At 36.2% G+C, this 14,569-nt stretch overlaps 1 protein-coding gene and 1 pseudogene across 1 annotated transcript in view; one reads left to right on the top strand and one right to left on the bottom strand.

The window, feature by feature from the left end:
• Positions 1-1,326, top strand: part of SOX5 (SRY-box transcription factor 5) — a 1,012,050-nt gene extending 1,010,724 nt beyond the window's left edge. The window contains exon 19 of the mRNA XM_088025573.1: positions 609-1,326. Within this exon, the coding sequence (XP_087881699.1) occupies positions 609-912 (304 nt within the window). The 3' untranslated portion in view covers positions 913-1,326. The remainder of the gene's footprint in view (positions 1-608) is intronic.
• An 11,252-nt stretch (positions 1,327-12,578) lies between these two features.
• LOC114216623 (small ribosomal subunit protein eS1 pseudogene) lies at positions 12,579-13,387 on the bottom strand (annotated as a pseudogene).
• Between the last annotated feature and the right edge of the window lie 1,182 nt (positions 13,388-14,569).

Here is a 14,569-nt window from a genome sequence, read left to right as displayed (position 1 = left end):
CAGCAGAACTTTAAACCAAACATAGGGTCTTTCTAAGCCCAGGAGCAAGCTGGGCTTAGAAAGGGGTATACAGCTGGGCTATACAGCTGCGGAGCTGTCCACCCTGCTTCCTATCCCCCCCAGCTATGGCAGGGACCAGGTGGGCAAAGTGATACTGTTCAGTTCTGGTGAGTTCTGAGCAATAAGGTTTTATTTTGAGAACTCTAATATTGTAGGGTTTTTTTTTTTTCCATTAAAATTGCATTATCTTTAGTTTAATTATTTCTAAAACCTCTGGATGTTATAGTGAAGGAGACATGAACTTGGGGTCAAGTTCTTCTGCTTAATCTTTCTGCACCTCAGGGGTTTTTTTCTTCATAAGATAGTAATAAAACAATTATTTTAAGAATCAAATATGTACCACATGTAAATGCCTTGTAATCTGTCAAGCTCTAGACAGCAGTAAGGTATCGACATCGCAGGAGGATGCAATTTTTTTTAAATGTTGGGCAATGGAATGAGAATCACTATTTAGAATTGGGCAAGCTGAACAGATTCGTTATAGAGTAAAGCCTGCATGTGAGTATCCTGTCACCCACGGTCTTTTTCTGGGGTATTCCTCTCTGCAGGCAACAAGCACAGATCCCCATCGCCACTGCTGGTGTTGTGTACCCTGGAGCCATCGCCATGGCCGGAATGCCCTCCCCTCACCTGCCCTCGGAGCACTCAAGCGTGTCCAGCAGCCCAGAGCCTGGGATGCCCGTTATCCAGAGCACTTACGGCGTGAAAGGAGAGGAGCCACATATCAAAGAAGAGATCCAGGCTGAGGACATCAACGGAGAAATTTATGATGAGTTCGATGAGGAAGAGGACGATCCCGATGTAGATTATGGGAGTGACAGTGAAAACCATATTGCAGGACAAGCCAACTGATAAGGGTCAAAAGATTGTTGTGACCTTAGGACTTAAAGAAGCCCTAGCTGGTTCATCCTTACCAGTGGCCAAGCACATTAACTTTCTCATACACTGACTGTTACTTTAACTGTTAGTCTTAAATAGTTGGGACATCAGCTGACTAATAGACCTCAGCCTCAAAAGGCTTGGAAAGGAAAAAAAAAATACAAGCAAACAACAATATCAACAACAAGAGATTGAAATAAGCTATGGGTAAAATAATGCCAGTAATTCAGCTGCTACATCCAAGCACTGAAGTCTTACCCGTCAACTTTTTTTTTTTTAATAAACTTTATGGCTGTTTGTTCTACAATGTTCTAGAAATTCTCACTCAGGTACACAGTGCCAACAAGTGGCTTGTGAATGTGTTTTGTTGTTTTGTGCTACAATTTTTAAAAAGAAATAAGTTTTGTTTTGTTTTTTGGGGGTTTCTGGGTTTTTTTCCTTTTCTTTTTCTTTCCTTTCCTTTTTTTTTTTTTTTTTGTAACGCACCTGACAGAAAAAAAGAAAGATGAATTTCTCTTTATTTCTCTCCACCTTCTCCATCTCTATACTTTAAAGATGGAAGTCTGTGCATGGGGGGAAGAGGGAAAAAGAGCCTGTTTTTAACTTCCTTGCTATCCACCACAAAATAAGCAATTGTTTTCTTTAGAGGACTTTCTTTATCTATTGCACACCACACTACATCTTTGAGCAAGTGCCAAATTTGTACTGAAGTGTTGACCAAGTTCCTTTTCTTTTTTTTTTTTCCTTTCCTTTTTCCTGTTCCTTCTTAAGTTAGGACAGTGTTATATCTTAGACAATCCCTTGAAAAACCTGAAATACCAGCAGCTGGTGAGATTTGACTTTTTTTTTAAATGGAAACTGTAGGTGCTGTTCTCAGGTGAAAAGAGAGAGAGAGAGAGACATAAGAAATTTAGAGAAAAAAATATTTTCTGATCTTGGATTTTTGTGTGTATGTATGTGTGTGATTATGGTACTAATAGGAATAACATTGAACCATTGTGAGTTAAACCCACATCTGGGGATGAAATCCCACATCCTCCTAAGTGACTGGTCTGGAAGCAACCTTGACCTTGACTTTGCACTTCAAATGACAACCAAGATAGGGCTCAGAAATTATATTTTTAAATTTCTAATACGATTATTATTGGATGGATCAGGCAGCCCTGTGTAATCGAGGTGTGCGTGTATAACATGGAAGCTACTAGCAAACTGTTCCCAGATGTCCCTTCTTCCTGGTCAGTTTGTTCCACTAATGTTTGCTACTTAATGATTTCTGTTTGTTTTCCTATTGATAACTTCGAGCAAAACAATCATTGTTTTCTTTGACTGTATTTGGTCATTTTCCAAAAACACAGAATTAGCTTATTTCTTCAACATTCCATCCTTTCCTGATTAGGAAATGGAACTGATGATTTTATAAGGTATTTTTCATCTCTCCATGAAATGAGGCAGAGGCCATTTGCATTTCACAGTTGTGGGCCATGTGCATCCCATACCATAAAAAGCAGGATTTGATTAAAAGTCATTGCAGCCCGACAAAATGGAGCCTGGCTGAACCCAGTGAGCCTTGCCACCACTCTTCCCTCGCCGTAAGATGAATCCACTGAAGTCCAATTTGGGGTTCCAGCAGAGTATGTGCATAGAGCAACAACCGATGGTGACAGAACTGCTTATTTAGATTTTGCCAGCCAAATGCCAAGGCAGTTATAGGGCTTGTACAAATAAATGCAAAATCATTTAAAGTCAATTGCCATTATTTGTGCTGAAGCATCAGACAATAAATACTCCAACCAGTAGCTTGGATGTGCTATGGTTTTCACTCCAGTCATCATTTTCCTATCCCACCCCTCAAACCTGACCCAAAAGTTTGATTTTTACATATAAATAAGAAAAAAATCTCCTTTTTATTTTTCTCTCTCTCAAAAGACTTGCTCTGGGGTTTTGCTTGGAGGAGCTGATCATATCCTGCATGTCAGAGATTTTGTTTTGTTTTTCTGTTTGTTTTTGATGACTGTATTTTCATTTGAACTGCCTCTTTTTGCTAGTGTTGTAATGATGATGATGATAAAATAATAATAATAATAATAGTAATAATAATAATAATGGTCAGCTGTTCCCAGATTAGTAAGTTATGTATAATTTATTTCTCCCTCTCTATTTTATTCTCCTCTGATTTGGAAGTGCAGCCAATAAGCTGTTAGATATTTAAAACAAATTTCCATCTTCCAACTCGTATATATATATATATATTTATACACACACACACACATTCACCCACACAATTTTACTTCGCCTGCAATAAGTTTTCTCCTTTTTAAAAATTTGGCCCCAACAATGTCAAGTTCTGGTGTTTCATACAAAGGAGTGAATAGGAGGGTTGTGTTCAATCTTAATTAACTTATGCTCTCATCACTCATTTAGTTATTTAATTGCCACAGTCATCTAGAGCCAATTTTTTTTTGTTTGTTTGTTTTTAAGCACTCTGGATAAGGAAAAAAAATAGACACTCGTTTTATATCGTTATGTACAATGTGAAAACAGATTTTTAAAAATTTGTTCTTCGTCTTTGTTAACAAATTCTTTCTGACTTATGTGGGTTCACCTCTCACGTTTGCTGGATACTTATTTTACACCACGTTATAAAGATGCTTTGTTTTCATTTCATGACTTTGGGCTACAAGAATACTTTGTTTTAGCTCCAGGTAGATGCCACTGAGGGCAACCACGGCTGAAACCGATTCTAACGCACTTACCAGTGAATTGACAAAACACTTCTGCTTGGTCTTTTTTTTGTTTGTTCTTTATTTTTTATTTGAAGGGGAAAGCGAAATTGTTAATGATGACCCTTAACTGCTGAAATTCAGAAGTTAATTTTATTTAGTTAGGTTGATGTCAGAGAGGCTATACCGTGCGTGGACAAAAACAGGAAGTCCAGAACCCCGCGTTCTGTTCTCGTGTTCTGACATAGCATTCACTGGGTATCGCAGTTTCTTTGCCTTAGTTTTCCCCAGAAGAAAACAAGAAAAATTACACTGATGTTTAAAATGCTTTGAAGTCATTTGATAAAAGGTGCTATGAATAGCAACGTAATGTGTTAACACATTGCCTTTTTGGCATTCGATTGGTTTATCATTTTTGTAAAGGATCCTAAAACCTTGTATTCTCTCTCTGTGCCCCATGATGATCAAAAAAGCTAAGGTAGAGGAAATGAGAGTAAGATCAAACTGAGATGAAGATAACATTTCCCTCCTCTATCCTTTCCTGCCTCCCTGTTCACATCTCTCTCTCTCTCTCTCTCTGTCTCACGCGCACACGTGCATACACACATGCACACACTCATCCCGGTACTGAGGAATAATCTTGCCTGAACTCTCATTTTATGGCTATTATAATCAGTTCCTCCAAAAATAGTCATGTTTTAATATGAACATAAGAGAACATCACTGAAGAAAAGAGGTTAAAGTTGCTCATTTACAAGTTACTAATAATTTGGCTAGTTACTGCAACTGGATAAAATACAAAACTGTTCTTCAGTACGTTTATTAATTAGTTAAACCAAATTTTAACATTTATTTGGCATCTGCTTTTAAAAGTTAACCATGTATAAAATCCCTCCCAAAGAACATAATTATTATTGAAACCAAATCCTCTTATAAGAAACGATTATAAAAGAGTTTTCTTTGATGAAATTATTTCATAGATTTGATTTCAGAGTAGACTTTTACCTTAATTCACTTAAAGAAAATTATCTTTAACTATTTTGTGGTCCCAATTTCAGATATTTTCTTAATCCAGAAGTTGCCACTCTTCCCAGCAGAAATCTCTTTTATCACATTTAAAACGTCAAAAAATAACGTTCATTCATTCTAGTGGGTGAATTATTGAATTGTAACAAGCAACTGTATATTTGCAAACAGGTTTATAAAATATTTGTCTAGCAAGTTAATAGTAAAATAAAAGTTATGGGGTCTGCAAGGAAAATTATGAAGCCCACTTAAAGTGGTTCAGATATCTCTTATAGGGCATAAGTTTTTGTTTAGACAGGCTTTTACAGTATTTAATTTTAAAGTTTCCTACAACTGTCAGTTTCCCAAGTTGAAGATGCTGTTGTGTGAAGTTTCCTACTGATTGATTCCTGTCCTTCCCAGTGTTTCTGTCCCTGGTTCACTGAAACAGTATTTATACGGCTCCGCTGGCTCTAAAGTTCTTAGTCCTTCTAACGTTTTGGATTTCACGAGTCAAAATGGGGAAAAAAAGTAGAAAAGAGACAATCAAATGCCTGGAGCTTAAAACAAAGTATGTGCAACCTACCATCTCACTTGAAATTTAATAAAATAAATAATTATGTAAATATAACATAGAGTTATAGATTTATATTTTGTTCATAACACATAGTGTAATATAAGTTGTATATTTTCATGTTTTTGGTTTTATGTTACCATTCATGCCACAATAAAAAGAAAACAGGAGTTTATGTACTCTTAAAAAAAAAGATGTGGGTTGCCACCAACCTGTTCTTTTGTTTGTTTTTTGTTTTTTGTTTTTGCATTCTCTTTTTTCAGTATTACTGCCATGCAAGGCACCAATAAAAACAGCAAATGTGTTCTTTACCTATTATACTGTGTTTCTTTCCACCATTCTTGTTATGAAGGTATAATCTTCAGTTTTATTATGGAAAGAGTAAAAGTACGGAAAATAATTTCATTTTCAATATAAATAACCCCGCTTCCTGAAGTGGACTTTGAACTGAGAGCTAAGGATTTAATTCTTAGCAGTGGACATTGCAAGAAGGACCACCAGAACTTATAATGCATCTCATCATACAGGGATCTAGCTTCACTATAATGTCAAAAGATATCGCTCTCATATGCAATTGAGTCTAATACTCTTTAAAATCCTACAGCCCGAAGCACTTTTAATGTTGTTTTCCTAAGTTTGATGCTATCATGGGGGCAGGGTTTCTACACTTTAAAATTATATTTTATCCTGTTGTTTGTATAGAAAAAATGTAAATTTCAGATTGTGAAATTACTAAGAACTATAACTAATATTCACCTTGCTGGCATCTAATTTAGAATAATGGGTATTCCTAAATACCCATTAGCCTCTGGATTCTACCTTCAACTTTTTAAGCAAATGTGAAAAACGAGAAGCCTCCTTTCCTTCTGATGACCATTTTTGCTCTTTTCCACCATATCATGTTTTTCTATCTTGATAGTTCTGTGTGTAACCGGTTCCTGTAGGGGTTTTTGTTTGTTTCCTTGGTTGGTTGGTTGCTTGCTTGCTTGGTTTTTAAGTAAGTACCAAGATGCTGGGTCAGATAGCATCTGGTTCAAATGAATATAAATTAAGTATATAAAGAGGATATACTCTAGTAACACTCAGCCGGTTGTAGCCCTTAACTGAAGTATTTTACAAAGTCTGGTCCATGGACCACCTGCTTCAGAATTAACTGTTCAAAGTGTAGATTCCTGGGCCCGACTCCAGATGTAGTGAATCAGAATCTCTAGGGATAGAGATAAAGCTGTTGCTGTTTAACAGCTCCAGATGATTATACGGCATACGCTGGTATCTCAAAACAACCAGGAGGTGGGGCTATTTTCCTCTCCTATTGACTTCTGGCGTGTCAAATTTTGCAGATCCTGCGGCCTACCATCCTTTAACTTTCAGCCTCTGTGAAAACCTTGACGCTTAGGGTCAGTGAGTGGCCAGAGTTGGAGATTTGGAAAGAGCTCTCCTAGATTGTGTTTGATCCGCCAGCGCCATGCTTGTCCGTTATCCTCTTTGCTCTGCTCTGTTCTGAGCAAAGCAGGAGGCTTCAGAGTCTCCCAAGTGAGCGGAACACTGAAAATATAACGGAAACTCACAAAGCTACACCCACTTAGTATTGGCAAAACAAATTGAGGTTCTTTTGAAAGGAAAATAGCCATTTAAGAAGTGAAGAGATAAACATTCCATGCAGTGTTTATAATGGACCACCTACGGCGGCTACGCTGGTCACAGTCTCATCCCCTTACTTCACAAAAAACAGCATTATCATAATGGATATGCTAACAATATGTGGACAGGGAAGATCTCGGCTGGCTGGTCACAGTCTCATCCCCTTACTTCACAAAAAACAGCATTATCATAATGGATATGCTAACAATATGTGGACAGGGAAGATCTCGGCTGGTTCTGAAACCTGTTCCCTCAAGGGGGTGAAGTCCCAGCCACCACCCTCTCTTTCCTACCAAATAAAGTTCACTTAGTTTTGTCCTGTGATACATCAATTTAGAAGCATTCTGTTCTTGGCCTTTACTTTTTTTTTTTTTAGTTTCTTATGGAATATTTAGGACTAGACTAGCATGCAATAATGGATTGTTTTCTTACTGCCAATGCCTTGAACAACCAAAAAATACTGGCAATACTGAAAAGAGACCCATTCTCTCTCTCTTTTTTTTTCATTTATCTCAAATTTGCCAATTTCAGTGTTGGTGTTTTGAGGACGTTCACATATGTGTTTTTCAGAAACCAGGACACTGTCATTCTTACCAAATTTTGAAGTTCAGCAGTCATCCCTATTTACAACTTAACACCATCATTGAAACCTCAGTTATAGCAATGGAGTTGAAGGTAAGCATGAATTAGACCGATGTCTGAGTTAAAGAATATTTATGAAAAAAAAGATTTATTTTTCTTGAGTTACTAAAGCAACCTAATAGCTGAGAAGACCTGTTTTATAAGTAAGCATTGTAATTAGTATGTAAAGTGTATGCAATAGTATTGCTAAAAGGTTCTTAAAAATAGTTATGTTTTCTTAAACAGGCTAAACATCTGTCCTACAATTTTGTTTGTTCTACCAATTTGCTTTTCTATTTTTACCACCAAGAATGAACCAGTTCGGCTCTGATCACAATAATCATTTTTCAATTAGTCAGGTCCAGATTCATGAGATTCCCCCCCCATTAGTGCCATTTTCTAAATACGCAGACAAATATGGAATGGAATGGTATTTTGTTGCTATCCAAAATATAACCAAGAGGATGAAAGTTGTTTTATCATTGATGTCTCTACTGATTCAATTTAAAAAGGAAAAAATAAAAAATACCAGAACTGTAGGAATTCAGTAGGCCTAAGTAAACACCACCATTTTGTACCTTGCTTGTTCAATTCAGTATTAATTTCAGAGTCTGGAAAGCAATCCTAATTACACACAAACTGTAAAATATATTTGAAATAAAGTCTTTTGTTTATAAAAATCACTGTCATGATAACTTTTTTGATAAATTAATGTGGTCTTGATAGAAAGTTGGAGAAACTACCACAGGACATAGTTAGGTAATTAATGACAACACAGAGGACTGACTTTATTCAACTTGCTTCAACACTGGCCCTCAGTAAGCGTTCATTTTCCCTTATATACCAAACCTACAACTGACTACAGCACAAGTTTACAAATTGTGGTTGCATGAACTTTTGTTTCATTCAGGACTATAATCATTACTAGTAGGCTCCAAATAATTACATAGCTCGTCGTTTTTATTTGGAAATGATCCTTCAAGCAACGTTGTCTTCTGCGGGGTTAACATACATGAATGGAATTAACAATCTGCTTTCTTATGGGCAGAGCTCATTTGACATCTGGAAAATGAAAAGAAATTGCCAGTGGTATAACATTTGGGCACAAATCCTAACTATAGTTATTGAAAAGAAAATTTTAGATTATCCTTATTAAAGAGTTATCAATTTCTCTCTAACCTATTAATTCCACATATCTATAAAGCTTTGATATTATAGCCTATTATGTCACCCAAATCTTGGGCTCTTGCTCATAAAATCCTCTGGTGGAGCTTTATCTTTGTCTCTTATTGTTCTAGTAAAATTTTAAAAGGCAATTTAATTTTTCAGACACTTCAAGATGCCCAAAGCTTATGTTGGCAAACCTTTACAAAGTTTTGGAAATTTTACCCTTTTTCTGTAAATTTTAAACACACAAAGCCTGAGCTTGTATCATGGAAAGATATTTAAACCTTTTTATAAATAAAAAAATACAGGTCAGGAAAAATGAATGATAATCATATGAAGTTGTGCTAATGATTTGATATTTGGCAAATATTAAGTAAATGATGCTAAGTTGGTTCTCCTGGCAATAAAAAAGCCTAACCTTTGTCAAAGTTGATGAACCTCTGGCTCTCTAGTCCATCATATTGGCTTTATATAATTATATAGACTCTTACCCATTTTCAAAATTTGGTACGGCTTGTGATAAATATACAATTACAAAAATGCCAGTACAATTAACACATACCACATAAAGAAACAAGGGGTAAGGAGTAAGAATAAAAACAGATTACACATACACTCATGTAGCTCTAATCACTAAACAAAAAGATAGCCTTTATTTTCATAGCAGTCAAGGCAAAGAAGAAACTACATGGATTAGAGAATTCTTATTGCTTAATTGAAGGACGCATGCGAGTTTATCATGAGAAATAAACCTTCGTTGCCCTAAAGTCTTGGATGGATTTCACACTTAAAGGATAAGAAACAATGCAAAGAGCCACTTTTTTTGTAAGCAGATTTACAAAAGCTGTAGATTTGTTTCCTATATGCTTACTCTACCAGTCCTTGAGAAGAGTTTTATGCAAACAGTTTGCAGAGGGTCAGCGAGAGAGAGAGAGAGGGAGAGAGAGGGTATACATATGAATAGATAACTGGATATATGGATTAGATAAGGATTTACAAGGATAAAGCTGGAAGAATTGTGATTGTGATGAATATTTATCATGTCCCATAGACCAGCTTTTTCAACTATCAGATGTTTCAAATTGGCTTTTAATTATGCTATGTTCAGTATTATGATAGGTTTATACAAGACATAAAACAATACTTCTTCCCTCAACATTTGTAATTTCCAAGGAAATAAGACTAGCATACGTTAAGCAATAAAACAATATAAGAATACGATTAATGCATCAAAGACTATATGTGATATGGGATTTCAAATGAGAATAAAAATCACTTAATATTTACCGACACTTCGGCTTCTATATAAATGTAATAGGTGGTGAATAGCCACCCTCCCACTGGAACAACTAGAAAAAGCTAGAAAATCACAAAAATTGTATTTTAAAGGCATTAGAGGAGGAAAATGAGACTAGATGAACCACAATTCTAGAAAATCAAGACTCTGTCCTAGGTGAAGTTGATGGTGGCTAACCATTTCTATTTAATGAAGACATTAGCAAATTCTGAAGGTTGCCATAAAAGTGTTGGCAGCTCCTGGGTGAAAAAGAGACCAGCAAAGCAGTTGTATGGATCTGAAGTGACAAATCAGAAACTTGAAGGACCTCAAACACAAGACTGGTTTTACTAATGGCATATTTTCTGAGTTCTATGGCTGTACGGGATGCAGGAGATTTATGGTAAAAGTTTCTCAAAGAGAGATTGAGGTCTCCTGTTGCCTTTTAGTGCTTAGGAAACAAAGTCCAGCCAGATGTGGGACCTGCCTCAAGTGCACAGCTAGTCTCCCTTTCAAAATTTTTGACAGATTTTATCTTCAAAAGGTAGGATTCTGGAGAGTCAGACTGGCTATCTTCAAAGGGCAGAACTGAGGGGCCCCTGGGTGGCTCAGTCATTAAGCGTCTGCCTTCGGCTCAGGTCATGATCCCGGAGTCCTGGGATTGAGCCCCGCATTGGGCTCCATGTTCGGCGGGAAGCCTACTTCTCTCTCCCCCAATCCCCCGCTTGTGTTCCCTCTCTCGCTGTATCTCTCCCTGTCAAATAAATAAATAAAATCTTAAAAATAAAAAAAAGGGCAGAACTGAATCTCCCGCAGTCTTTCATGGCTGAGGAGACAAATACCCATTATGCTCACAAGCAAAGTTTGGGAAAACCACACTCTGAGGCAAAATAGAGGTAGCCTGAGTATTATTAAAACTGCCAAGCAGCCTTGATTCAACTAAATTCCTGATAAGAGTAAAATAATCAGCCCTTCACCCTATCTGTCCAACACAAGAACGGGAAACTCCACTATGGCAGAAGATTAAATCAAACAGGTTCTTTGTAGTTTTTTTTTTTATTAAAAATTTAGGAATAAAAAAATTCTAAATACAGGAAAAGACAAAGAAATGACTGATAATCAAAGATAAAACAAACAGTAGATGTAGGCCCACAAATAAAACTGATATTAAAGTTAGCAAACAAAGACTTCAACATAATTCTAGCTAATATAGTTAAAAAAATTTATGAAAAATAGACAAAATAGATAGGTGAAATCTATGAATAACAATCAAGTAGACACAAGAAGACAGGTTTAGTAAGATTAGGAAAAAGGAAGAGAGTTTAGTTAGAAAAATACAGAAATTGATCAAAAAAAGTATTTAAAGAGATAATTGCTGAGAACTTTTCAAAACTAATAAAAGATATCACACAGATTCAAGAAGTTCAGGTAATCCAAGTGGGATAAGTAAAAAGAAAACCACATTTATAAACATTACAGTAAAACCATTGAAAGCCAATAACAAAGATAAATTCTTAAAAGCAGCCAGAGGAAAAAGTACATGATCACCAAAAAAGTGACAATGAAACTGACAGCTGACTTCTCGATAGAAACAATGGAATCTAAAAACAATGAAATCATATTTTTAAAGTGCTGCAAGAAAAATTTGCCAAACTAGACTCCTACGTACCATAAGAACTATCCTAGAGCAATGAAATTGCAATAGGGACATTTCCAGACAAACAAAAGCTTGGAGTACTCATCTTCAGCAGATCTGATTACAGTATTAGAGAGATTTCCTCAGGCTGAAGGAAAATGATTCTGCGTGGAAAATGGAACTGCAGATATAAATGAAGAGCACTGGAAATGGCAAAATATGTGTGTTAATATAAATGAGTTGGATCTGTACACAGTGCCTTGTCAAGTTTTAAATAAATGTAGAAGCAAATTCATGACAGCAATGATGAAACAAGGGAAGAAGATAAATAGATTTTAAAAATCTAATTGTCTGGCAGCATCAAGAAGTCAGTGATGCATGTGGTGATCTTTAGAGTAGCCAAAAATAGAATGGTGAAAGAATTTATAACCAACTTTAAGACAGAAAAAAATGGAATAATAATAAAAAAAATGTAAAGGGAGACTAGACTAAATAAAATAAAATGCATGCCACCACAAGAGATATAACCCAAAATGGTTGAAAGTAAAATAATGGAGGAAGATAGATCATGCAAATACTATGAAAAGAAACCCATGATCACTTTACTAATATCAGACAAAGGAGGCTTCCAGACAAGAAGCATTACAAAAGATAAATATATTTCAAATGAATCAATCCAGTTGGAAGATAGGAGAATTTTTGAAATTTATGTACTAAAAATCATAACTTTGAATGATATAAAACAAGCCAAAAATGACAGAACTAAACAGAGAAATACACAAATCCACCAGCATAACAGAGGCCTTTAATATAGTTCATTCAATAACTATTAGAACAAGCAGGAAGAAAATTAATAAAGTTATAGAAGGGCTGAATACTACAATTAACTAACAAACACGATCGAATGGACATGTATAGAACACTTCCCCCAAAGATGATAGAATTAACATTCTTTTTCTTTTTAAACATCACAAATATGATTTTTTTATTTGTCACCATTAAATGTCTGACTTTTAAACAGATTATTGGACTGGTGGCTCATATCCATCAGCTCGTTCAACTTTAGCACCGGTCTCATCCCCAGTTGCTTTTCCAGAACTACTACCTTCACCATGAAGCTCCACGAGCTTTCCCAATTCAAACTTGGGCTTCTTCAGCATTTTTACTTTTCTAATGAAGACATCATGAAGTGGATAAATAGACTGACAAGCCTTTTCTATATCTTTTCCGATGCTGTCTGGAATCAATTTATTGACCACTTCTTTCAAGTCATTTGTTTGCACCTCTCGGGTCATGATTTCCATCATCTTTTTCCAAATTTGACAGTCCTGTTGGTGCTGAGCATAAGAGGTCTTCCGAATCTGATTATTGCGTTTTTTAGTAAAACCAACACAAAATAGACGAAGCAAATAACTATTGGTAGTCTTGACATCAACATGAGCTTCGATCATGGTCTGCCATTTTTTGACCATGGAGCACATTTTGTCACGGGTAAGATCCATGCCATGGAAATTAGTCAGGCAGTTTTTGCCCTGAACATCCTCAGTAATTAGCTTGAATTTTCTAAATGTAACTTCATCATTCTGCAAATCATCAAGGCTCACTTCAAAAACCCGACCCTTGAGGCCATCAGATGCGATTTTAGTTCCTTGAGTTCTTGTGACTAATGTTTTTCCAGTATTTCTTATATTGAACATAGCTGGTGCTTTCACATCATACCAATCTTTCTTAGTAAATGGATCAACCACTTTCTTCTTGGCTCCCTTTTTGCTGCCTTTCATAAGGCACTTGTTCTTGCCGACCACCATGGCACTGCTCAGGGAGCCAAAAGGCTAGAATTAACATTCTTTCCAAGTGCCTGTGAAACCTTTTCCACAATCAACAAGGTAGTGCATCATTTAAAAAATCGGGTGTAGACTATTTCCTAACCCAATAGAATTGAACTACTAATAAATAACTAACATTTAACTAGAAAAACTCCAATTGCATCAAAATAAAATAATATCATAGATCAATAAGAGTATGAATTCCTCCCTTGCTTTTATCTATTTTCTTATAGCTCATATAGCTCTTGCTGTTTTACCACGTATTCTTTGCGGGGTTTCCTCTCAATTGGAATATCACTTTTAACTCCTTCTCTCTTCCTCCATACCTCCTCTCCAAACTCTAGGGAGTATGAAAGAGAAAATAAGACTTTAGGAACCTCCAGTTGTTTCTTAACTTGGATCATAGCATCAGGAGATCTGAGCTCACACTAGTGTAATCAGCTAGAGCTATTACACACTACAAAGAATACCCCAATTCATACCGTCATGCCATGTGAGGCCACACTCACTTTCATTTCTGGGTGATAATGCTGTGAAGCTTTTTTCATCTCTTCCCAACATAATTGGGACCATAATATGGGACACCCCCAATTGTGTGTTGGGGAGAGAGAATTCTTCCTCTACCCTCCAGGGTCTTCCAGCTGGATGAGAATGTTTTTATACATTTTAGACAAAAAAGATGATAAATTTGAGAAATTTCCAGGATGAGGAAAACAGGTGTTTTCGAGCTTTAATTAGTAAGGATTTCTAAGTAGAATTTGGGCTGAGGTAGTAGATTAGTAAAAAAAAAAAAAAAGTAACAAGGTTTATTTCTACAGCTTTTTTGACTTTAAAGTCCCTATCTCTGGTGATAAAGATTTCTCTTTCCTTCTTAGTACAGAGAAGCTATTTTTCATATGGGAGATTTGTTTCTCACTTTCAGGAGGACAGAGGAGGGTCTGAGTGTCTTCGCACTGGTTGTTTCTCAAGTAGCTTCAATTCAAAATGATCAATATGCCATTGTGGTGCATATGGGGCCGGCCTGCCCTGGGCTCCTCCATGTGTAACTGTGTGTTTAAGACCGGGTGGCCAAGCTATATCGAGTTGCGAGCACTCCCCGTGTAATTGTGATCTGGTTGACTCAACAGAGGGTTGGAAGTTCCTCCAAAGTTGACCAGATAAGTT

Source organism: Eumetopias jubatus, unplaced genomic scaffold (assembly GCF_037043125.1).
Source record: "Eumetopias jubatus isolate StellerSeaLion01/CBP00866 unplaced genomic scaffold, mEumJub1_p1.0 scaffold_8, whole genome shotgun sequence".
Lineage (NCBI taxonomy): Eukaryota > Metazoa > Chordata > Mammalia > Carnivora > Otariidae > Eumetopias > Eumetopias jubatus.
This window is presented reverse-complemented; position numbering and strand designations above follow the sequence as displayed.